The 26483-nt window shown below is 45.1% G+C and overlaps 1 protein-coding gene across 5 annotated transcripts in view; it reads left to right on the top strand.

The window, feature by feature from the left end:
* Positions 1-26483, top strand: part of vps13c (vacuolar protein sorting 13 homolog C) — a 288791-nt gene that overhangs the window by 191859 nt on the left and 70449 nt on the right. For all 5 annotated transcript variants that reach the window (XM_078429970.1, XM_078429968.1, XM_078429967.1 and 2 more), the window contains 7 exons: positions 4061-4444; positions 5705-5809; positions 8768-8932; positions 12235-12363; positions 15160-15293; positions 20494-20620; positions 22947-23182. In XM_078429970.1, coding sequence (XP_078286096.1) covers positions 4061-4444; positions 5705-5809; positions 8768-8932; positions 12235-12363; positions 15160-15293; positions 20494-20620; positions 22947-23182 — 1280 coding nt within the window. The remainder of the gene's footprint in view (positions 1-4060; positions 4445-5704; positions 5810-8767; positions 8933-12234; positions 12364-15159; positions 15294-20493; positions 20621-22946; positions 23183-26483) is intronic.

Genomic DNA, 26483 nt, shown 5'->3' with positions numbered 1-26483 from the left:
ATAATTTCACTGTGAATTTTTAAGATGGCTGAGTACCAAGGGGTACAGAACCGTAAGGCACAGGAACAGGCCATTTGGCCCACAATGTTTGTGCCGAGCATGATACCTAGCTAAACTGATTTTGTCTGCCTACACATAATCCATGTCCCCTCTATTCCCTGCACTTCCATGTACCTACCTAAACGCCTCTTAAATGCCACTTAACTATTGTATCAGCCTCCACCGCCCCGACCTCTAGCAATGCGTTCCAGGGCCCCACCACCCTCTGTGTCAAAAAAAACCTTTCCCCACACATCTCCAGTAAACCTTTCGCGTCTCACTTTATAGCTGTACCCTCTGGTGTTGGACATTTCCACCATGGGAAAAAGGTTCTGACTGTGTACCTTATCCATGTCCCTCACAATTGTCCGATGTTCTAGAGCGAACAATTCAGGTCATAGAGTCACAGAGTGATACAGTGTGGAAACATGCCCTTCAGCCCAACTGCTGAGTTACTCCAGCTTTTTGTGTCTATCTTTGGGATCAAGTGTATCCCTGAAGGTAATTTGGGAACTGAGCGACATACTTATGAAGGAAATCAGGAGGGCATAAATAGACAATAGACAATAGGTGCAGGAGTAGGACCGCCATTCAATGTGATCATGGCTGATCATTCACAATCAGTACCCCGTTCCTGCCTTCTCCCCTTCTCCCCATACCCCTTGACTCCGCTATCTTTAAGAGCTCTATCTAGCTCTCTCTTGAAAACATCCAGAGAATTGGCCTCCACTGCCTTCTGAGGCAGAGAATTCCACAGATTTACAACTCTCTGAACGAAAAAGTTTTTCCTCATCTCTGTTCTAAATGGCCTACCCCCTATTCTTAAACTTTGGCCCATGGTTCTGAACTCCCCCAACATTGGGAACATGTTTCCTGTCTCTTAACTTGTCCAATCCCTTAATAATCTTAAATGTTTCAATAAAATCCCCTCTCATCCTTCTAAATTCCTAAACAAGCCTAAAGGAGACAGGAAATAGCTCAGGCGGGCAATATTAAAGGAAATCTAAAGTTTTATGTCTATTCAGGGTGAAATGGTGCCTAGAGAGAAAATAGGGCCCCTCAGAAACCAAAGTGGCAATTTTGTGGAGCTGCAGGAGATGGGCAAGGTCCTCAATTAATATTTCTCTTCTAGAAACATAGAAACATAGAAAATAGGTGCAGGAGGAGGCCATTCGGCCCTTCAAGCCAGCACCGCCATTCATTGTGATCATGGCTGATCATCCACAATCATTAACCCGTGCCTGCCTTCTCCCCATATCCCTTGATTCCACTAGCCCCTAGAGCACTATCCAACTTTCTCTGAAATTCACAACTCTCAGGGTGAAAAAGTTCCTTCAGTTTTAAATGGCTTCCCCTTTATTCCAGGACTGTGGCCCCTGGTTCTGGACTCCCCCAACATTGGGAACATTTTTCCTGCATCTAGCTTGTCCAGTCCAGATCCCCTCTCATCCTTTTAAACTTCAGTGAATACAAGCCTAGTCTTTTCAGTCTTTCCTCATATGACAGTCCCGCCATCCCAGGGATCAATCTCATGAACCTACGCTGCACTGCCTCAATTACAAGGATGTCCTTCCTCAAATTAGAAGACAAAAACTGTACACAATTCTGTTTTTACTGTGGTGAAAGACATGAGAACTGGGGGATTTGGGACAGTCAATGGAAGTATCTTGAGGACAGTCAGAATTATGATTGAGGAGGTGCTGAATGTCAAGGCGTATGAAGGTAGACAAATCTCCTGGGCCTGGTAAGATTTATCCGAGGACACTGGAAAGCTAGAGAAGAAATGGCAGGTAGCCTCGCTGAGTTATATGAGTAATCATTAGATGCAGTGAGATGTTGGAAGACTGGAGCATGGCTCATGTTGTGCCATGAAGGGCTGCAAGGAAAGTCTGGGAACCAGACCAGGGAGCCTAATATCTGTGGTAGGCAAGTTACTGGTGAGGATGATGAGGGGTAAGATATTTATGCATTTGGCCAGACAGGGGTTGATTAGGGATAGCCAGCATGGTTTTGTATGTGGACAATCATGTCTCATAAATCTGAGTATTTTGAATATGCACCAAAAAGATTGATGAGGGCAGAGCCATAAATGTTGTCAACATGGATTTCATCAGGCATTTGGGAAGGTGCCCATGGGAGGCTGCTCTGGATGGTTAGATTGCATAGGATCTAGGGAGCTAGACAACTGGATAGGAAATTGGCTTCACGGAAGGAAGCAGAGGGTGATGGAGTTTTTAGACTGGAGGCCTGTCATTAGTGGTGTGCTGGGCCCATTGCTGTTTGTGGTTTACAGGATATCAACGATTTAGATGAGAATGTACAAGGCATGATTAGTAAGTCTGCAGGTGGCACTAAATTAGGTGGTGGTGTAGGCAGCGAAAATGATTATCAAAATTTACAGCAGTATCTTGATCAGTTGGTTAAAGGAGTTTTGGGTAGTCAACATAACATAACATAACATAACAACACTTTATTGTCACTCGACTTTTTACACCGAACGAAATTTCAGCAATCACACAAAACACAGCAAAAAAGAAAAGAACACAGGACACCCGACCCCAACACAAACATCCATCACAGTGACTCCAAACACCCCCTCACTGTGATGGAGGCAACAAAACTTCCCCTCTCTTCCCCCCGCACCCACGGACAGGCAGCTCGACCCCTACCGAGGCAAACGACACGCACAGCCCCCGCAAGGCCCCGCGGCCGAGCCGCCCTGGGCACCGAAACGTCCCGCGGCCGCACCGGGCGATGTTAAGTCCAGCGGCCGAGCTGCACCGGGCACTGAAACGTCCAGTGGCCGAGCCGCACCGGGCGATGTTAAGTCCCGCAGCCGAGCCGCGCCGGGCACCGAAACGTCCCGCGGCCGAGCCGCGCTGTCGATGTTAAGTCCCGCAGCCGAGCCGCGCCGGGCACCGAAACGTCCCGCGGCCGAGCCGCGCTGTCGATGTTAAGTCCAGCGGCCGAGCCGCACCGGGCACCGAAACGTCCCGCGGCCGAGCCGCGCTGGCGATGTTAAGTCCCGCAGCCGAGCCGCGCCGGCAATGGAAGGCCCCGCGGGCGAGCTGCGCCCCGGGGAAGAGACCTAATAAAAGAAAGGTTTCCCCCGCCCCACCCCACCCCCACACCCCACACCCACACCCCACCCCCCCACCACACATACACAGCCAAAAACAGAAACAAAAACCATCCCAACACCGACACAAACAAAAAAAAAGAAAAAAAGACAAACAGACTGCCAGAGAGCCGCAGCCGTTAGGCGCAGCCAACTCCTCCCAAACCAGGGCAGGAACTTCACAGGGGATGGTAAGGCTCTGGGGAGTGTTGTAGAGCAGAGGGATCTAGCAATGCAGGTGCATCATTCCTTGAAAGTGGCATCACAGGTAGATAGGATGGTCAGGACTTGAGTGCATGAGCTATGGGGAGAGGTTGGGTAGATGAGCATTTTATTCTTTGGAATGCATGAGGATGAGGGTAGATCTTGCAGAGGTGTATACGTTGGGCTGAAGGACATAGAGATGGGGAGAGAATGCTGGAAAAGAGGTGGGAGTGGGGCAAAGCCTGGCATGTGATAAGTGATGATTGCTGAGGGTCAGGGGCACATGGCAGATGGGTGGAGTAAGTCTGAGATGGTGGGGAGAATGTGTGTGAACCGCGGTGTAGGGATGTATCACTTAACACTGGAGAATTCAATGTTTCTGATGTGATGCTGAAGATAGTTGATCAGTTATGATTATAGCAGGCTTGAGGAACCTACTCCTTTTTTTTTATCTGAAAGGGAGAGTTTAACTAATTTGTTTCAGAGCTCCTTGTCTCTAGCTCATAATGCTACAGATTCCACATCCATTTTAATTACCTTAATTACTTTTGCCAGACTTGAAAATATCCACATGTTAGTTCTGAAACTCTTGCACCCCCTGAAACATTCTCCTGGCTTTCTGGCAAGATGCAGTGGCAACTGCCTTATTTTTTTCTGAAGAGTTGTGAACTTCCCCTCACCCATCTTTTCTCGTTGCAGGGGACAGAGGAGTCCTACCAGCTAGCCGAGGGTTGCTCAGCGGATATACTGCGCTCCAGAATCGGAGGGGAAATCATGGAACTGGGCCTGGTTAAATATCAGGGCAGAAACTGGACCAGCCGGGTCAAAATTGAAGCTGCTCTGCCTGAGTTTTTCCCAGTCTGCTTCACTGCCGAAGTTGGCTTGAGCATCGACTTGCTTATCCACGTTGGGAAAGTCCGTGGCCTGCTTGTTCTGTCTGTTTACAGCCCATACTGGATCATTAACAAGACCTCTAGAGTTCTGCAATACCGGGCAGAAGATATACACGTGAAGCACGCGGCAGACTTCAGCGACGTTATCCTGTTTTCCTTCAAACGAAAAAATATTTTCAGCAAAAATAAGGCATGTACAATTAATTAACCCTGGTGGCCACTTAATTTCAAGGAACAATATATTCAATTTTATATTTCTTAAAAGGCAAAGGTATAAAGGCACAGAAAAACCCCATTTGAACACCAGCTTTATTAAGGGTGTTTTACATGTTTTACATCTTCACTGTTTTACATCTCTTCGCAATTGTTTTGTAAATGCAAAATTCCTCATAAAGTCTAACAATACTCTCCCCATCACATATATAGTTAACGGAAGATGGTTTAAAGAACAGCAATTGTTTCTGAATATTTCACTTCCCTAACTTCAAGTAACTCTTGCTTTCCCTCCCCCCCCCCCCATACCCAATTCTCTGGCCAGTCTGACTGCCCTGATAACATTTTATCTCTTTTTGCTTTGTTGTTACCTTCTCCTAGCTAACAAAGATCTATTCTACATTTTCCTTGATCTCCATCCCCTTTGATATCTCATTCTCACACCTTACACTTCCTTATCTCTGTATCTACCCCTCCCCAGACTCAGTCTGGAGAAGGGACTCAACCCAAAACGTCACCCATTCCTTCTCTCCAGAGATGCCGTTGGTCCTGCTGAGTTACTGCAGCATTTTCTGTCTATGTTTGTAACAAGCCTCTGTCAGGATAGCGAAATATCCTTGCTGTTCATGCATGACATTGTTTAAAATGGCACAGTAAATGAACAATGTGTTATGGGTTTCTGAAATGACTGATTTTGGACACGGTTTACATCCAGGAAGTGATACTATAAGACTAAAGCATGGATATATTCAGGCGTTTGAGGTAACCGTGCATCATTGCACCCAAAGTGTGCTTTGGGAAGCCACTGTAGTCATGACTATTGCCAAATCTCACAGCATGGAAAGAGGATAATGGCCCACTGAACGCAAGTTGACCATCCAGCACCCATTTGCACTATTCCTGTTTTTATTTTCTTTGCATTCCCACCAACAACACCCTTTGATATATCCCTCACCTACATACTGGGGCAGTTTACAGTGGCTAATTAACCCACCTACCCACATGAGTCTATTTCCCCTATCTCGTGCATCAGAAATCACGAACATATTAATTTACAGTCGGAATATTTTGTCCTAATATCTGCTGCACTGTATATCAGATTGTAAATGATAGTAAATATAGAATATGAGGTTGGTGAGAATTTGGATTAAGCTTCCTTAGAAACCGTTGTATTCTGTAAATACGTATGAGTTATTTATTGAGGGGTTGGTAAAACGCATCTTTCTTTCACTAACAGATCCAGCTCTGTGTATCCACCAGTAGCTGGTCTAATGGTTTTTCATTAGACACTGTGGGAAGTTATGGATGTGTGAAGTGCCCAGCAAAGAATAAGGAATATCTGGTGAGTGTTTGGAGTCACATTGCAGTTTGAATTATTTTACATTGCTGGTTCTGCCTGAGTGTACGGTTAGAATAGATTTGCAGTGTCAATACCAAGTTATCAGAACAGTTTGTATTTCTCCATTTGTCGCTTGATTGATTTGTTGTAAAGACTGCGTGCATTATTTAGCTGCATCATGGAGCCAGAGACTTGTACAGCACAAGTGGAAGCCCTTCAGCCCAGCCCTTCATGCTGACCAAGGGGATGAACTAAACCAGTGCCATTTGCCTGCCTTCTAAACACTGTCATTATTCCTGCCTCTAACACTGGCAAGGCATTCCATATACCCGCCACCCTCTGTGTGAGCAAACATTTTTTTTAGATCCCCTTTAAATTTATCCCCCTCTCACCTTAACTCGATGCTTTCTAGTTTTAGACAACACTACCCTGTGGGGAAAAAAACGACTGACCATTCAGCTTCTGCTCCCCTCATGATTTTGTAAACCTTTAAGTTCATCCATCAGCATCCTTCACTGCAAGAAAAGCAGGCCCAGTCTCTCCAGCCTCTCCTTGTAATGCAGACTATCCAGTCCCAGTAGTGTCCGTGTGAATCGTTCGTGCACCCTTTCTAGCTTAGCCGCATCTTTCCAAGAGCATGGCAACTAAAACTGCAGGTGTGCTGTCTCTCACCTTTACTCAGTGCCATGCACTACCCTCACCACTCTTGCTTCACCTCAACTTCTCTGCACGACAACACTTGCCAAGGCAACTGGAAGTTTTATCCTGGTTCAACTTTCAAACACGCTTCACTTTGAACTTGGTTTGCTTTCCCAGTTGATTTCAATCCTGTTGTAATCCTAGACAACCTTCTTCACCAATGTCATGCACAAACTTACAAATCCAGTAAACTGATATTGTTGATAATCACAGGGAACCCAACACTTACTCCTGTGGCACACCACTGGCCACAGGTATCCAATCTGGAAAAGCAATTCCTGAATATCACCAGTAGACACAAAATGCTGGAGTAACCCAGTGGGACAGGCAGCAACTCTGGAGAGAAGTTTCAGGTCAAGGCCCTTCTTCAGACTGATGTCAGGGGAGGGGGCGGGATAAAGATAGAATATAGTCGGAGACAGTAAGACTGGTGGGAGAACTGGGAAGGGGGAGGGAATGGAGACAGGGAAAACAAGGGCTATCAGAAGTTAGAGAAGTTAATGTTCATACCGCTGGGGTGAGGAAGATGCTGGAGTACATTATTAAAGAGGTAATAACGGTGCATTTGGATAGCAGTAAAGGGATTGGTCCAAGTCAGCATGGATTTATGAAGGGGAAATCCTGCTTGACTAATCTTCAGGATTTTTTGAGGATGTGACAAGTAAAATGGATGAAGGAGAGCCAGTGGATGTAGTGCATCTAGACTTTCAGAAAGCCTTTGATAAGGTACCACACGGGAGGTTGATGAGCAAAAGTAGAGCACATGGTATTGGGGGTAGGGCATTGACATGGAAAGAGAATTGGTTGGCAGACAGGAAGCAAAGAGTAGGAATAAATGGGTCCTTTTCAGAATGGCAGGCAGTGGCGAGTGGAGAGCCACAAGGCTCGGTGCTGGGGCCACAACTATTTACAATATACTAGACCAAGTGGACCCGTTGGGTCCAAATCTCTCCTGCATTGGTGCAGCACCCTCTCCTCCCCCACTTCCCTCTCCCCCCCCTCCCCTCTCCCCCCTCCCTCCCTCCCCCTCCCCTCTCTCTCCCTCCCTCCCCCTCCCCTCTCCCTCCCTCCCCCTCTCCCTCCCTCCTTCCCCTCAGAAAGATCAGATTGGGAATAGGAGGGGGAGTTAAAGTGCTGAGCCACCGGGAGATATTTTCTCGGGACTTGGCCGCGCCTCCATCTTTTACCTCGTGGATTCCAGCTCCGGTTCCAGACATCCCGGTTGGGACCCAACCCAGACTATAGGTTCCGATAGTCGATCTGCCATTTTTCACAACAGTTCAATTCTTTCCTACACATCTTGAATATCACCCTCTACCTCCAATCACTGCTCATTGCGTATCTAATTGGATACTTGCTTTGGATCTCATGCAATCTAACCTTGGTGAAGATACTAGTACAGAAAAAGACACAAAGTGTCATTGAATCCTACAGCATAGAAACAGGCCCTTCGGCCCCTTGTCCACACCGACTAACATGTCCCATCTATCCTAGTCCCACCTGCCTGCGTTTTGCCCATATCCATCTAAACCTGTCCTATCCATGTACCTGTCTAAATATTTGTTAAACGTTGCGATAGTCTTGCCTTAACTCCCTCCTCCGGCAGCTTGTTCCGTACACCCACCACCTTTGTGTGAAAAAGTTACCACTCAGGTTCCTATTAAATCTTTCCCCCCTTACTTTAAACCTATGTCCTCTGGTTCTCGATTCCCCTACTTTGGGCAAGAGATTCCGTGCATCGACCTGATCTATTCCTCTCATGTTTTTGTACACCTCTACAAGACACAGCAGGTTAGGCAGCATCTCTGGAGGACATGGACAGGTGACGTTTTGGAGTCCCGACCCGAAGCATCACCTGTCCATGTTCTCTAGTGATGCTGCCTGACCCACTGAGTTACTCCAGCATTATTTGGTGGAGTTATTCCAGCACTATTAATATTATAAACCAGCATCCGCTATCCCATGTTTCTTTACGTACAAAATACTTCTAGCTACATGTTCCCAGTGAAGAAATATGCTGCAAATATTTCCCTTATTTTCAGGCTGAATGTGTTGCTGCTTTCTTGGTGATACTTCAAGAACTTGGTTTGTATTATTAATGTACATGGTCTTAATGCACATGAGATCCTAGAATTCTGATATTTTGGAAATCTGAATTCAGTTAGATTTCATGTTTGGGAAAAGTAATTCATTTTGTAATCACTACTTAATAATTTAAGATAAAAAACTTAACTCGGTGTTAACTTTTTTTCTAAACCGCAGGTTGGAGTAGCCATTAAAGTGAGCAGTTTCAACATGACAAAAGTTGTCACCTTAACTCCATTCTACACTTTGGTCAATAAATCTTCCTACGAGCTGGAGGTTGGAGAAGCGCAATCTAGTGACTTGTTAAAAAGTGGTAAATGGAGTTATATTTCATCAGCTGAGGTACAGTATGGGATTTCAGTTTTCAAGTCTGATTGTGTCAGAGGTTTTAACAATGCAATCTCCTGTACTAACAAAATACCAAGCACCTTGCTAGCAATATGCAGGACACTGTAGCAGTAAAGCAAGTCATAGACAATCTGTCCATACTTTTCCCTATTCTGATCTCGGCTGATATATATCTGTGTAGAATTCTTTTATGATATATTTTCCAAACATTTAACTTCGACGGGATATTTCATCTCGATCAGTATAGTTTAGTTTATTGTCACAGGCATTGAAAAGCTTTTTGTTGCGTGCTATCCAGTCAGTGAAAAGACAATACATGATTCCTATCGAGCCGTCCACATGTACAGATACAAGATAATGGGAATAACATTTAGTGCAAGATAAAGTCCAATAAAGTCTGATTAAAGATAGTCAGAGGGTCTCCATTGAGGTTTCGGGGGGATGTGAGAAAGAACTTTTTCACCCAGAGAGTGGTTGGAGTCTGGAACTCACTGCCTGGGGTGGTGGTGGAGGCGGGAACACTCACAACATTTAAGAGGCATTTGGATGGGCACTTGAAATGCTACAACATTCAGGGCCACGGTCCAAATGTGGGAAAATGGGATTAAAATGAGACTGTGTTTGGTAACGGGCGGCACGGACACGATGGGCCGAAGGGCCTCTTTCTGTGCTGTAGGACTCTATGACTCTATGAGACGCTAGGTCAGGACCAGTCTCTAGTTGGTGTTCGGGTGGTTGACGTACAGGTTGGGTTACAAATGCCCAACTTAGAGATACCCATAAATATTCAATTCTAACTGGACTTACCCAAATTCCACCTGTAGGAGACTTGTTGTAACTGGCTTCAAGCTGCCTTCATGTGTCCCAAATGAAGAAGTGAAATAGAAATTTCTCATGTCAGTTCAAACCTTTACACTGCTTTACATTCACGTTATAAATTTCTGGATTATGCAAGGACATAATAGCCAATCATGACAAGCCGTTCCCAGGTTGAAATCACTCAACTCATGCATACCCAGATATATGAACAAGCACTCTCATCTCATTAAACTCAAAGGTCTGACGGATGTACATCCATATTTCAAAGAATGGCAGAAATACTTATCTCTCCCTCACCATTTTTAATAATTAATCTTTCCTGTAAGGCTTGTGCTTTTGATGTCACCATTACAATACTGTGGCGGTATAGTTATATTGAATTATGTCTGTGTACTCTCTGACAAAGACAAAATCATCTTATAAATGTCTGTTAAAACAGTAACTGTCCAATACCGTGGGATGGGTTGTGCATGAGTGTATATTCTTTGGTATGCAGGGAAATTCTATGAATTGGAAGCTTAAGAATACTTTTACTATTGTTCAACAATACTCTGTGCGTTAGGTATTGTGCAAAGTTTTCAAAAAGTTGGTACTCTTTAGTTGCATTTTCAGAGTCTGGCGCAGTATTAGCATCTGAAATGTTGGCCTTTTGGCCCCTTCAGCCTGTTCTGGCTTTTGCTAAGATCAAAGTTTGTTTACCTCAACTTTACTTTTCTCGACTAAATCCATATCCCCTGCTTTCCTCATTATCCAAACTATTTTCAATCTCATCATAAAATGCACCTCAACGAATGCACAGTCTCTTGGGTGGAGACATCCAAAAAATTGCTTCCCACTCTGTGAAGATCTTTCCTCTCATCTCATTTTCTGAATGTGGATTTCATATGATAATTTCTTATTCTTCTGGATTCCACGACTGTAGATATTATAGGTCCAGTCTGCTTATTCTCTTCCCCAGTCCGTATCTTAGTCATAGAGTCATACAGCATGGAAACAGGCTCTTTGGTCCAACTTGCCCACATCGGCTAACATGTCCCAGCTACACTCGTCACTCCTCCCAGCATTTGGTCCATATCCCTCCAAACCTGTCCTAACCATGTACCTGTCTAACTGTTTCTTAAATGTTGGGATAGTTCCTGCCTCAACTACCTCCTCTGTCAGCTTGTTCCATACATCAAGCACCCTTTGTGAGAAAAGGTTATCCCTCAGATTCCTATTGAATCTTTTCCCCTTCTCTGAAAACCAATGTCCTCTAGTCCGCGATTCACCTACTCTGGGCAGGAGACTGTGCATCAACCCGATCTATTCCTCTCATGATCTTGTACACCTCTATAAGATCGCCCCTCAACCTCCTGTGCTCCATGGAATAGAGTCCCATCCTACTCAACCTCATCACCCTGTAGCTCAGAGATCCTCTTCAATCCTCTTTTGTAGAACCACAGCATGGTCAGAGCAGGGAAGCAAATTGCTTGGGGCATTGCCTCTGCAGGCTTTCTGTCAGAATAATGGCTGGTTCCAAGCTGCAGTGCAGTCTTGCCACTTGCTCGTGAAGGCCACACTTGTCTCTGCCTCCATCACAGCTGTAGGCAGTGGATTCAATATCCCAGCTGCAAGCTATGTTCATAAAAAACTTTCCCTCGTGCAGTTTTTAATTCTCCCCCCCTCTGATCCTCAGTCTTCCACCAACAGCTACCACGATCCTCCTGCTCAGACCATCGTCATTTGAGATATTTATCTAAGATCTCCATCCAATCTTCTCCTGAGATACTGTTCCCAGCCTCACCTGTAACTGTTCTGTAACTGAGTCCAACTTGCTTTCTTTATGAGTTCTGATAAATAATCTTTGCCTTGAATTATTAAATTATTTCTTAGTTGCTTGACTGTTTCTTCCAGCATTTGTGTTTTTGTTTTGGATTCCAATATCTATCTTCCATTGCTGAGGTTACCCTGACTGATGTGATCGCGCTCTTATCCTGATTCCATTTATTGAGCAAGGGAGTGACATTGTCTGTCCTCCAGCACCATCCCCTTCAGTAAATAAACATCCTCTCCCACAGCAGCAATCACCTCTAGTCTCCATCATCAGCAAACCCAGACATGTGGCATTTAGTGCCCTTGGCCAAATCTAACTGCCCCCCCACCCTCTACTTTCAGTCTGAAGAAGGGTTCCAACTCGAAATGTCACCCATTCTTTTTCTCCAGAGATGCTGCCTGACCTGCTGGGTTACTCCAGAACCGTGTGTCTATAATTGATTTGACAACTCTTGTTGCAAGTGATCCTGAATGTTTTTGTTAATATTTTAGCTATCTATGATAAATAAAATTATATTTAGTTATGTTTGATATGGAGTAATTACTATTGCATACGATACCTGTTTCAAGTTGATATTTTAAAATTGCAGATCTAGCACTAATCAGTTCATGATGCTTTGTGGCCTTTCCAATCTGACATGAACATTTCCTTCATTGTGTTGCAGTGCCTTCCTTTCTGGCCTCAAGCCATTTCAAACAAGCTTTGTGTCAGAGTAGTTGGCTTTGAACTGTCATCAAAATCGATCTTCTACAACAGGCAAGACAATGGCACACTGCTGAAGCTTGACTATGTGGTAAGTTTATGCGTTGGATGTGGTTTATATTCTCGTTGATGTTGACAAAAGTTAGAGCTTGATAATTTGGAATCAAAAGTAAAAATATGCATATGGTGCTGGTCTTCTTCTTCTTGCCTAAAGTTGTAGGCCAAGGGTAGACATCCAGGCCAGGGCAGCAGTAGGTGCTGGGTAGATGGCCGTGATGCCACCAGGGAGAAGCCTCAGTGAGCCGTCATTCACCATGTGTGGGATGGTCTGGTCTGGATATCCGCAGTCGCAAGCAGGGCTGTCTGTCTGTCATCCCCCACTTGTGCAGATGATGGGCTGTTCTTGCATGGAGGGTGTGGATCCTGTTCAGGGTTAGCCATTGCTTGCGATGGAGGTCAAATCCCGGTGGTTTCACTGTGGGGTCTGTGATCACCTCTCCGTTGTTGGTGTTGGCATCTTTCCAGACGCTGCGCCACTCAGTCTTGGGGTCAAAGTCTTCCAGGGATTTGGCTGAAGACCAGAAGGGTTTGCCTGGTGCTGGTGTATTGGCCAGATTGGTAACTGTGTGCATTCAGGTGTAGTTATTAAATTCATTTAAAAATAGACACAAAAAGCTGGAGTAGCTCAGCAGGTCAGACTGAAGAAGGTTTGAAGAAGGGTTTTGACCCACAACATCACCTATTCCTTTTCTCCCGAGATGTCGTCTGACCCGCTGAGTTACTCCAGCTTTTTGTGTCTGTTTCTGGTTTAAACCATGAATTCAATTCATGATTTGGAATTTAAAATAAAATGCAATCTCAGTAATGCTGTACATGAAAGTGCTGAATTGTTGTGTGGAGTCCCCTGGCTCACTAATGTCCCTCAGGGGTGGACATTTACCATCTTTACCCAATCTGGATTACATGTAGATCCAGTTTCTTTGTGGTTAACTCTTAAATGCTTGTGAAACGACTCAGTTGTTCCACATCTGCGGCTTTACAACACAAAAGGACTAATACCCAACAGACTATCTGACAAGAACAAGGTAAAGTCGCTCCATTTTGAAGTCCCCCATCCAGACTGTGCCCCTTACAGATTGTAGCAGTATGGATGGGGGACTTTAATGTTCATCACCAAATAGAGCTGAGTGGCAACACTGCTAACTGAGTTCAGCATCAAGCTCAAAAGGACAGAACATCTTCTAGTGAACAAACAAACCAAATATTAAACAGACATGGTCTCATCCCTACCAATCTAGAATGCATCTCCTGATGCCATTTGTGGACGAGACTGTTATACTGTTACTTATCAAAATCTAAGGATGTGCGGAAAGATTTTGCCACAGAGTCATGCAGCATGGAAACATGCCCTGTGGCCCAACCTGCCCTTGCCAACCAAGATACCCCATCTACACTAGTCTCACCTGCACACGTTTGGCCCATAACCCTCTAAACCTTTCGTATTCATGTACCTGTCCAAATGTCTTTTACATTATGTTGTTGTACCTGCATCAACTACCTCCTCTGGCATCTTGTTCCTTTACTCACCAACCTGTATTTCGCATGATCAGAGATAGATTCCTGCAGGAGGCAAGGGAGGAGATTGTTGTGACCCTGATGGAGATTTTTGTCTTTGTTGACCACTGATGAGCTGCCAGGTTACTGGAGGATAGCAGCTGTGACACCTTTTATCAAGAGGTGCAGCAGGGATAAGACAGCAGGTAATTACAGGTGTGTGAGTCCAGTGTCAATGGTAGAAAAGCAATAGGAAAAAAAAATTGAGGGGCAGGTTTAAAGTAAGCTTGGAAAAGCAGGGATTCATCCAAGATAATCATGATAACTTTGATTGGGGACAATCTGCCTGACCAATTTGATTCAAGTTTTCAACCAGACAACAGAATTAATCGACGATGGCAGTGCAGTTGATGTGGTCACAATGGACTTCAGTAAGGCTCTTGGTCAGGTCTCATGGAGGATATTGGTCGAGAATTTTCGAGCCCATGGGATCCAAGGCAAGTTGGCAAATTGGATTCAAAATTAACGTAGTAAGAGTTGGCGGGAGTTTTATTTTTATTCATAGAGTTAAAGCATGGAAACAAGCCTTCAACCCAACTCATATGTACTGACCAAGATGCCCATCTATGCTAATCTGATGTGGTGGGTCATTTTTATAATTGGAAACCTGTGACCATAGAACGATTCTGGAACAATCACCCTACCCTTCCACTGACCCTTCTATGTGTTGAACACCCCCTCTCATCTCCCCTCTATGATGATGAGTGACCTGTCCTCAACGAGGCCTCACCTTTGAGAAGGGCTCATCGGAACGAAAGTATAGGAGTCTGAAAACTGTGACCACCAGCTTCAAGAATAGCTGCTGCCAACAACCATCAACCCCCACATCCTTTGGGATGTTGGAGGAGAGTGTCACTTTCATCTTTTTAAATACGACTAGATTTCCATCAATATTTTATGTACAGTAACTAACTTTGATCACAAGATAGGTACAAATTTAAGATAGACACAAAATGCTGGAGTAACTCAGCGGGTCAGGCAGCATCTCTGGAGAGAAGGAGTGGGTGACATTTCGGGTCGAGACCCTTCTTCAGACTGGTCCGATTGGGTACAATTTATGTCTGGAGAAGGATCTCGACCTCGAAGGCCACCGATTTGTTTTCTCCAGAGATGCTGCCTGGCCCGCTGATTTACTCGGGCTTTATGTGTCTATCTTCGGTTTACACCAGTATCTGCAGTTCCTTCCTACAAATGTATGCCTGATGTTTTGCAGTTATTTTGGGAGTAAAGGACAGTGCTTGCAGTGGATGTGATACAGCTTTTGTTTTGGCAGTGTGGTGGAGTTATCGTGGACGTGAATGTTGCAGACCATGCTACAGTGATCACCTTCACAGACTACTACAATGGATCGGCACCCGCCCTTGTCGTTAATCACACTGCAGCACTGAAGTTTCGCTTCAAGCAAAGGTCTGTAAAAGCCGCACAAGTTCTGCCAACCTTGTCGTCCCTTCCCACCCAACCCACCCCCTCCCCAGGTACTTTCTCCTGCAACCGCATGAGATGCAACACCTGTCCCTTTACCTCCCCCCTCGACTCAGTCCAAGGACCCCGACAGTCTTTTCAGGTGCGGCAGAGGTTCACTTAGCACCTCCTCCATCCTCATCTACTGTATCCGCTGTTCCAGGTGTGGACTCCTATGCATCGGCGAGACCAAGTGCAGGCTCGGCAATCATTTCGCTGAACACCTCCGCTCAGTTCGCCTAAACCTACCTGATCTCCCGGTTGCTCAGCACTTCAAACTCCCCTCCCATTCACACACTGACCTTTCTGTCCTGGGCCTCCTCCATTGTCAGAGTGAGGCCTGGCGCAAATTGGAGGAACAGCACCTTATATTTAGCTTGGGTAGCTTACACCCCAGCGGTATGAACATTGACGTCTCTAATTTCAAGTAGCCATTGCATTCCCTCTCTCTCCATCCCCTCCCCCTTCCCAGTTCTCCGACCAGTCTTACTGTCTCCAACTACATTTTATCTCTGTACCACCCACTCCCCTGATATCAGTTTGAAGAGGAGTCTCGACCGAAACGTCACCCATTCCTTCTCTCCAGAGATGCTGCCTGACCCGCTGAGTTACTCCAGCATTTTGTGTCTACCTTGCAAATGGTTTTTAAAAAGGTGCTGCATCATCAATTACAGCCATTGGTCAATATACAAACGGGATGTGGTCATGGAAAACATTTGTATTTGAAAAGACTGGGTGAACATGAGAATCTTCGCACAATGCATGGTTAATAGTGCACTAATTGTTACAGTGAAAAATGAGTTTGTAAACCATAATTCAGGCATTGTACAGCACTGAAACAGGCCCTTAAGCCCACCACGTCTATGCTGATCATTTTAGAAACAGAAATATAGAAAATAGTTGGGGAGTAGGCCATTCGGCCCTTTGAGCCAGCACTGCCATTCAATATGATCATGGCTACTCATCCAAAATCAGTACCCAGTTCCTGCTTTCTCCCCATATCCCTTGATCCCATTTTGACCTGCACTAATCACATTTCCCTGCATTATAACTATATCCTTCCACACATTTACCCATTTAAGTGTCTGCCTAATGATCTCCTAGAGATCAATTGCATCTGATTCCACCATCTCCTTCACCAGTGCATTCCAGGGTATCAGCCACTGTCTGTGTAAAACAAAAAAGTTAGCCCCAGGATTCTCTGTAACATCCTACCTTTCACCCTAAAACTATGCCCACTTGTTTTTGATATCCCGACACTGGGAAAAATATTTTAGCTATCTATTCATTCAAGACCTCTTATTTTATATCCACGAGATCTGGGTGTCCTAGTGCATCAGTCACTGAAAGGAAGCATGCAGGTACAGCAGGCAGTGAAGAAAGCCAATGGAATGTTGGCCTTCATAACAAGAGGAGTTGAGTGTAGGAGCAAAGAGGTCCTTCTTCAGTTGTACAGGGCCCTAGTGAAACCTCACCTGGAGTACTGTGTGCAGTTTTGGTCTCCAAATTTGAGGAACGATATTCTTGCTATTGAGGGCGTGCAGCGTAGGTTTACTAGGTTAATTCCCGGAATGGCGGGACTGTCGTATGTTGAAAGACTGGAGCGACTAGGCTTGCATACACTGGAATTTAGAAGGATGAGAGGGGATCTTATCGAAACGTATAAGATTATTAAGGGGTTGGACACGTTAGAGGCAGGAAACATGTTCCCAATGTTGGGGGAGTCCAGAACAAAGGGCCACAGTTTAAGAATAAGGCGTAGGCCATTTAGAACGGAGATGAGGAAAAACGTTTTCAGCCAGAGAGTTGTGAATTTGTGGAATTCTCTGCCTCAGAAGGCAGTGGGGGCCAATTCTCTGAATGCATTCAAGAGAGAGCTAGATAGAGCTCTTAAGGATTGCGGAGTCAGGGGGTATGGGGAGAAGGCAGGAACGGGGTACTGATTGAGAATGATCAGCCATGATCACATTGAATGGTGGTGCTGGCTCGAAGGGCCGAATGGCCTCCTCCAGCATCTATTGTCTATTGTCTATTGTCAGCCTCCTTCGCTCCAAGCCCAGCTCATCCATCCCCTCCTCAGAGGTCAAGTCCTGCAATTCAAGGAACTTCTCTTTCTCATTCTCTTCAACTCAATCACATCCTAATAAAGTGCGTAGGAAGGAACTACAGATGCTGGTTTAAACCAAAGATAGACACAAAAGGCTGGAGTAACTCACGGGACAGGCAACATCTCTGGAGAGAAGGAATGGGTGATGTTTCGGATCAAGACCCTTCGTCTGACCTTTTCTCCAGAGATACTGCCTGACCCGTTGAGTTACTCCACCTTTTTGTGTCCATCTTCCCAATAAAGTGTTGTAACCAGAACTGCACAAATACTCCAAGTGCAGCCTAACTAATGTTTTGTAAAGTTCCAACATAGTGTCCCATTTTTCTTCATGTTCTATGCCTCAGTGTATGAGGGAAAGTGTGCCAGATATTGTTTTACCCACCCAATCCAGCTGTGTTGCCACCTTCAGGCACCTATGGACTTGAACCCCAGGGGTTTTCTGTTCATCAACATTCCCTAGTGCTGTACCATTTACTGTACATGTCCTACACTTTTTGACTTCCCAATTTGCATCAACTTGGACTTGTTGGGATTAACATCTGCCAACGTGCTGCCCTCAAATTTGAGATTTGTAATAGAAAAAAATCACATGTGGTGAAAGTGCACATTGTCAGATTTTATTAAAGAGCATTTTTATACATTTTGGGCCATTATGGAGGACACTGTATATCTCTTCCCTCGGAAGTCTCTCCAATAACTTGCCTACCACAGATGTTAGGCTCACTGGTCTATTGTTCCCAGGCTTTTTCCTGCAGCCCTTATAGAGGTACAATATTAGCCAGTCTTCTGGCACCCTCCCACGTCTAATGATGACTCGCATATCTCAGCGAGGGCCCCTGCAATTAGTTCTCTAGCCTCCCAGAGTGTCCCCGTATATATATCTGATCATGCTGGGGAGAGTTATCTACCTGCATACGTATTAGGATGTTCAGCATCTCCTCGACAGTAATGCAGACTGTCCATCGCCTTTAACTGTCCCAAGTTCCCCACTTTTAATGTCTTTCTCCACGGTAAAAATACTCTTCGAGGACCGTGCCCATTTCCTGTGGCTCCACACAGAGATCACTGCTTTGGTGCCTGAGGGCAGACACAAAATGCTGGAGTAACTCAGCGGGTCAGGCAGCATCTCAGGAGAGAAGGAATGGGTGACGTTTCGGGTCAGTTGCTGCTTTACTGCGAATGCAGCGCCGGAGACTCAGGTTCGATCCTGACTACGGGTGCTGTACTGTAAGGAGTTTGTATGTTCTCCCCGTGACCTGCGTGGGTTTTCTCCGAGATCTTCGGTTTCCTCCCACACTCCAAAGACGTACGGGTATGTAGGTTAATTTGACTGGGTAAAATGTAAAAAATTGTCCCTAGTGTGTGTAGGATAGTGTTAATGTGCGGGGATCGCTGGGCGGCGCGGACTTGGTGGGCCGAAAGGGCCTGTTTCCGCGCTGTATATATATGATATGATATGATATGACTTGCCCGTCCCAATTGCCAAAGATCAAGCTTGGCCCACGACATATTGCCTGAGGAACTTTCTCTGAACACGTTTAACCAACTGCACCGTCTAAGCCCTGACTGGTAAGGCAGATGAACTCAGGATATGGATAGGAACCTGTGATTGGGGCGTTGCACCCGTTATGGTATGGAAACTTGGTGAAGAGATGGAGAAGAATGGCAGATTCATGTTCCAGGAGAGACTGTGGTGCGGGCACAGGATTAGGTGGTGTCGGTTTATTGACTGAGGAGAATGTCACGCAGAAGTCCAAGATGGCATGACTGCTGGATCGTCCAGTGAAGCTATATGGGTGGAGATGAGAAATAAAATTGGGGGGATCACCTTGCTGGGAGTGGTCCCAAATATTCTATGTGAATTAGAAAGGCAAACATGCCAAGAGATTGCAGGCCTCTGCAAAACTAATAAACTTGTTATAGTCGGGGATGTTGTTATAGTAGGGGATCGAGATGAGCATTTGAATTGCCAAAGCCAGGAAGCTATGGACCAAGTGCTGGTAAATGGGATGAGTAGAGTTGGGTACTTGACTCTGGGCATGGATGTATGAACTAACTGGCTGCTCCCGAACAATTCTGACTCTATGAAATATTTGCTACGTGAATGATGTGATTTCTCGATATTATAACTAAAATTTCTAAAAGAGCTGTACAGTGCACTTCCAGTGCAGGGATAACCTTACTGGTTTAGTTCATTATTGTCACATGTTCCAAGGTGTAGTGAAAAGTCTTGTTTTGCATGCTATACAATCAAATCAGATAATACTGCACATAAATACAATCAAGCCAAAATCAAGTACAATAGGTAGATCAAATGGGAAGATACAGAGGAGATGTGTAAGAAGGAACTGCAGATGCTGGTTTAAACAGAAGATAGACACAAAATGCTGGAGTTACCCCGCGGGACAGGCAGCATCTCTGGAGAGAAGGAATGGGTGACGTTTCGGGACGAGACTGAAGAAGAGTCTCGACCTGAAACGTCACCCATTCCTTCTCTCCAAAGATGCTGCCCGTCGCGTTGTTACTCCAGCATTTTGTGTCTATCTTCGGGGAGATACAGAGTGCTTTGTAGTGCAACTGCTCCAATGTCTGCAGTCGTGCAGAAGTGAATTGGACAGTACCATAGCTAATGGAAGGACCATTCAGAAGCCTGACACAGAAGGGAAGAAGCTGGTTCTTAGTCTGGTGGTGTGTACTTTTAAGCTTTATCGACTGCAAGAAGAAAGAATGACCAGGGTGGAAAGATCGTTGATTAAGTTGGCTACTTTTCTGAGGCAACGTGAAGTGTAGTTGGAGTCAGTAGTAGGGAGTCTGGTCAATTTCTACTGGTCTTGGGCAGAGCTGTTCCCAAACCAAGCTGTGATGTAACCGGACAGTGTATTTTCTAGGGTGCATCTGTAGACGTTTGTAAGAGTCATTGGAGACGTGCCGAATTTCCTCAGCCTCCTGAGCAAGTAGAGATGTTATTCTACTTTCTGCTGACTAGACTTTTAAATTATGATTATTCTAATCACCCTTTGATATCTTTCTCTCCTGCAGTGAAGCACAGGAAGAGACGATACTTGATCCAGGAGAAGCTAGGTTGTTTGCATGGAGCAACCCTGCTGGCATCAGGAAGCTTGAGTGGGGCTGTGCATGGAAAACAGGAGAACTGGACCTGTTAAAGGTCTGTTGGTATTAAGTGTAACAATGAGTACCTGACCAAAGTCCCCGTTGCTAGAGCTGCTAACATTTGAGCCGCCGTCTTGCATTGAAGCTTTCTCCTGTGATTGGATTGAAATGTTGGGCTCTGGATTAGCCACTGGCCAAAGCTTTGTTTATGTGTCATGCACCAATATAAATGACCAGTGTTTCATTCAGAGCAACAGGCCATTCAACTCACCGAGTGCACTCATTGACTCTAGTTCTCTGTTATCCCACTTTTCTTATCCACACCTTACACACTAGGCATTGTTTACAAGGGCCAATTAACCTACAAACCCACACATCTTCATGAACCCTGTGAAGATGATGATTCCCATAACGTAGACACAGATAAAGTGCAGATTTACTATGCTGGAGCTTCAGTTCCTAAAATGCCTTAACATAAAAAGTACATGGCTGAAAGTTTTAAAAAATCAGTCATAAAGCTATTATTTTGTCATTTAATAACTTAACTGGTGTGCTGAGAGTTGTAGAAAGGGAAACATGATGCCCCAGCCTGACCAGTCTGTGACCCAAGTCCTACACAAACAAGGTCAACTCATGACCCCTTCTCTGGAATAGCCTACCAAGACATACGCTTGCATCAGGCCAGTAACTATTGCACAGGAGTGGTTCAAGAGGCAGTCCATCAACTCCTTTCAGCGGAACTAAAGATGAGTAACAAATGTCAATCTTGCCAGTCTTGTCACTTTTGAGAATGAATAAATGAAAAAGGATTCTGGCACTAAGTGATTGTCAAGAGCTTGAGTGGTTTTCCAATCATGCTTTGAAATTGTAGAGAATCATCAGATGCTTGTCATCGGATGCTTGGGCTCTGCCTGTTTACAAAGAACATGGTTGAAATAGCAGCAAATCATTAACTACATCCCACAATCCTCTGACCCTTACACCTACCTTGATCTGTTACTAAATACTATCGGATACAAAGCAGGATACAAGCCACTTGCCACAAGTTTCTTGTTTGTAAATAAAGTATTGAGTCAAACATACAATAAAAGTAGAAAAGGCTGGAAATGCTCAGCAGGTCAGGCAGCATTTCTAGGAAGAGAAATAGACTTAATGTTTGAAGTTAAAGATCTTTGTCAGAACTTTGTTAGTTTAGATATCATAGGGTCATAAGTGAGAGAAGCAGAATTAGGCCATTCGACCCATCAAATCTACTCTACCATTCAATCATGGCTGGTCTACCTCTCCCTCCTAACTCCATTCTCCTGCCTTCTCCTTATAACCTCTAACACCCATACTCATCAAGGATCTATCTATCTCTGCCTTAAAAATATCCACTTTCTTGGCCTCTTCTTCAACCTTTTGTTGCAAAGAATTCCACAGATTCACCACCCTTTGACCAAAGAAATACCTCCTCATCTGCTTCCTAAAAGAACGTCCTTTAATTCTGAGGCTATGACCTCTCATCCTAGACACTAGTGGAAACATCCTCTCCACATCCACTCTATCCAAGCCTTTTATTATTCTTTACGTTTCAGATATGGTGCCCAAAATTGTTCACAATATTCCAAATGCGGCCTGACAAGCGCCCTATAGAACTGACCCGAAACGTCACCCATTCCTTCTCTCCCGAGATGCTGCCTGTCCTGCTGAGTTCCTCCAGCATTTTGTGTCTACCTTCGATTTAAACCAGCATCTGCAGTTCTTTCCTACATATTTTGTCAATAGACAATAGACAATAGGTGCAGGAGGAGGCCATTTGGCCCTTCGAGCCAGCACCGCCATTCAATGTGATCATGGCTGATCATTCTCAATCAGTACCCCGTTCCTGCCTTCTCCCCATACCCCCTGACTCCGCTATCCTTAAGAGCTCCATCTAGCTCTCTCTTGAATGCATTCAGAGAATTGGCCTCCACTGCCTTCTGAGGCAGAGAATTCCACAGATTCACAACACTCTGACTGAAAAAGTTTTCCTCATCTCAGTTCTAAATGGCCTACCCCTTATTCTTAAACTGTGGCCCCTTGTTCTGGACTCCCCCAACATTGGGAACATGTTTCCTGCCTCTAACGTGTCCAACCCCTTAATAATCTTATACGTTTCGATAAGATCTCCTCTCATCCTTCTAAATTCCAGTGTATACAAGCCTAGTCGCTCCAGTCTTTCAACATATGACAGTCCCGCCATTCTGGGAATTAACCTAGTGAACCTACGCTGCACGCCCTCAATAGCACCTTATGGAGCCTATCTAGCAAATACAATATCTTTGGATCAGCATAGTATTTGAAATCTTTAACTTTAAGGACATTCCCTGTTCATTGATAGAATCGTTTATACTTTACAGGATCAGTTTGGGCAATTCCTCTGGAATCAGAACAATCAGATTCACTGGGTTTCCTTCCTTGATGGGCGACAGCGGGTACTGCTGTTCACTGAAGACCTGGCCATCGTTTCCAAAGCGCGGCAGGCCGAGGACTTGAAACAGTTTGAAAAGGGAGTTACCATCTCCCTTCACAGCCTTGGCTTATCGCTCGTTAACAACGAAAACAAGCAAGAAATTGCTTACGTGGGAATCACCAGGTCAGTTTTGCATTTTCTGTACAAGAATGGTTTCAGCAAATGACTTGCATGAGTTTTAAAGAAATGGTCAGCAACAATGATTTTGAGTGATCAATGACTCTGTTGACAAGGCTTGAAAGATTTAACTCATCCAGTAATTTGAAATCAGTATTTTAAGTAAAAGTCACTTTGTATTTAATATAATTAAAATGCATGGCAAATTAAACAGTTTTAAATTAATGGGAATAAAAACAGAAAATGTTAGAAACACTTGACTTTGTTGGAAACACGGTGGTGCAGCTGGTGGAGAAACAGGCAGTGCTCCAGTGATACGGGTAATCCTGACCTCTGGTGCTGTCTGTGTGGAGTTTGCACATTCTCCCTGTGACTGCATGTGTTTTCTCATGGTGCTCCAGTTTCCTCCCACATCTTGGGTTGCTAGGTTACTTGGCCACTGTACATTACGCCTAGTATTTGGGGGAATGGTAGAATCCGGGGGGAATATTTTTAAAAATGCAAGGAAAATACAGTGAGTTAGGGGAGCATTGCCTTAAAAGTGTGTGCTTGGTGGTTAGCATGGACACAGTAGGCTGAAGGATCTGTTTCCATTTGGTAGGGGATGGGCCGCCAAAGTAGGAGAGGGCAGGGGAGTAAAATGGTACAGGAGGCTAAGGGGTATTGTCAGAAGGAAGGTGCGTGTGTGTGTGGGAGGATCGGGCTACATAAGAGGAAAGAGAAAGAAACAGAGGGGGTGAAAGTTACCTGGAATTGAAGAGTTGATTGTCCATGCTGTCGGGTAGTAGACTATCCGAGCAGACTACCCTGGTCCTCTCATACCCACAATATTCCCAGACGCTGTTATCCTCCCCAGATCCCATCATTCTTTTTCCTCCCCCCATCCCTCCTCTGCTCCCAGCCTTCTCATTTGCCCATTACCCACACTCTCCTTCCACTCCACCAAAGAAAATGTCGACAGTCCTACAGCAGCTGGCAAATCCAAATCATACGTTCATCTGTATGCATAAGTCAGGCGTAATCTGGGAAAGATCTGTGTTTCTGAATTTATCCCAAATTCTTTAACAAATCTCTTCCAAAAGTTTCTTTTTATCACTGCGAGACATAGAAGCATAGAAAATAGGTGCAGTAGGCTATTCAGCCCTTCGACCCAGCACTGCCATTCAATATGATCATGGCTGATCATCCAGAATCAGTACCCCATTCCTGCTTTTTCCCCATATTCCTTGATTCCATAGAAACATAGAAACATAGAAAATAGGTGCAGGAGGAGGCCATTCGGCCCTTCGAGCCAGCACCACCATTCATTGTGATCATGGCTGATTGTCCCCAATCAATACCCCGTGCCTGCCTTCTCCCCATATCCCTAGATTCCACTAGCCCCTAGAGCTCTATCTAACTCTCTTAAATCCATCCAGTGATTTGGCTTCCACTGCCCTCTGTGGCAGAGAATTCCACAAATTCACAACTCTCTGGGTGAAAAGTTTTTTCTCACCTCAGTTTTAAATGGCCTCCCCTTTATTCTAAGACTGTGGCCCCTGGTTCTGGACTCGCCAACATTGGGAACATTTTTCCTGCATCTAGCTTGCCATAGAGCCATAGAGTCCTACAGCACAGAAAGAGGCCCTTCGGCCCATCGTGTCCGCGCCGCCCGTTACCAAACACAGTCTAATTTTAATCCCATTTTCCCGCATTTGGACCGTAGCCCTGAATGTTGTAGCATTTCAAGTGCCCATCCAAATGCCTCTTAAAAGTTGTGAGTGTTCCCGCCTCCACCACCACCCCAGGCAGTGAGTTCCAGACTTCAACCACCCTCTGGGTGAAAAAGTTCTTTCTCACATCCCCCGAAACCTCCCTCCCCTTACCCTGTATCTATGTCCCCTCGTTGTTGAACCTTCCACCAGTGGAAGAAGTTCCCCGCCATCTACCTTATCTATGCCCCTCATGATCTTGTACACCTCGATCATGTCCCCTCTCAGCCTTCTCTGCTCCAGGGAAAACAACCCCAGTCTGCTCAGTCTCTCCTCATAGCCGAGGCCCTTCATCCCTGGCAGCATCCTGGTGAATCTCCTCTGCACCCTCTCCAAAGCTATCACATCCTTTCTATAATGTGGTGACCAGAACTGTACACAATACTCCAGCTGTGGCCTCACCAGTGTTCTGTACAATTCCATCATTACCCTCCTACTTTTATATTCGATGCCCCGGCTAATGAAGGCCAGTAACCCATATGCCTTTTTAACCACCCTGTCCACCTGTCCTGCTGCCTTCAAGGACGTGTACCTGTACTCCAAGGTCCCTCTGTACCCCTGTCTTCCCTAGGGTCCTTCCATTCATGGTGTACTCCCTCACCAAGTTATTTCTGCCAAAGTGCATCACCTCACACTTTTCAGGATTAAATTCCAGCTTGTCCAGTCCTTTTATAATTTTATATGTTTCTATAAGATCCCCTCTCATCCTTCTAAACTCCAGTGAATACAAGCCTAGTCTTTTCAATCTTTCCTCATATGTCAGTCCTGCCATCCCAGGGATCAATCTCGTGAACCTACGCTGCACTGCCTCAATTACAAGGATGTCCTTCCTCAAATTAGGAGACCAAAACTGTACACAATACTCCAGATGTGGTCATACCAGGGCCCTATACAACTGCAGAAGATCCTCTTTACTCCTATACTGAAATCCTTTTGTTATGAAGGCCAACATTCCATTAGCTTTCTTCACTGCCTGCTGTAGCTGCACGCCAACTTTCAGTGACTGGTGTACAAGGACACCCAGGTCTCGCTGCACCTCCCCCTTACCTAACGTAACTCCATTGAGATAATAATCTGCCTCCTTATTTTTGCCGCTAAAGTGGATAACCTCACATTTATCTATATTATACTGCATCTGCCATGCATCTGCCCACTCACTCAACCTGTCCAGGTCACCCTGCAACCTCCTAACATCCTCTTCACAGTTTACACTCCCACCCAGCTTTGTGTCATCCGCAAACTTGCTAATGTTCCTTCTAATTCCCTCTTCCAAATCATTAATATATATGGTAAACAGTTGCGGCCCCAACACCGAGCCTTGCGGCACTCCACTCGCCACTGCCTGCCATTCTGAAAAGGACCCGTTTACTCCTACTCTTTGCTTCCTGTCTGCCAACCAATTTTCTATCCATGTCAATACCCTACCCCCAATACCATGTGCTCTAATTTTAGTCACCAATCTCCCGTGCGGGACCTTATCAAAGGCTTTCTGAAAGTCTAGATACACTACATCCACTGGCTCCCCTTCATCCATTTTACTTGTCACGTCCTCAAAA

This window comes from Rhinoraja longicauda, chromosome 38 (assembly GCF_053455715.1).
Source record: "Rhinoraja longicauda isolate Sanriku21f chromosome 38, sRhiLon1.1, whole genome shotgun sequence".
NCBI lineage: Eukaryota > Metazoa > Chordata > Chondrichthyes > Rajiformes > Arhynchobatidae > Rhinoraja > Rhinoraja longicauda.
Note: the sequence above shows the minus strand (reverse complement) of the source record. Positions and strands in the feature narration are given on the sequence as shown.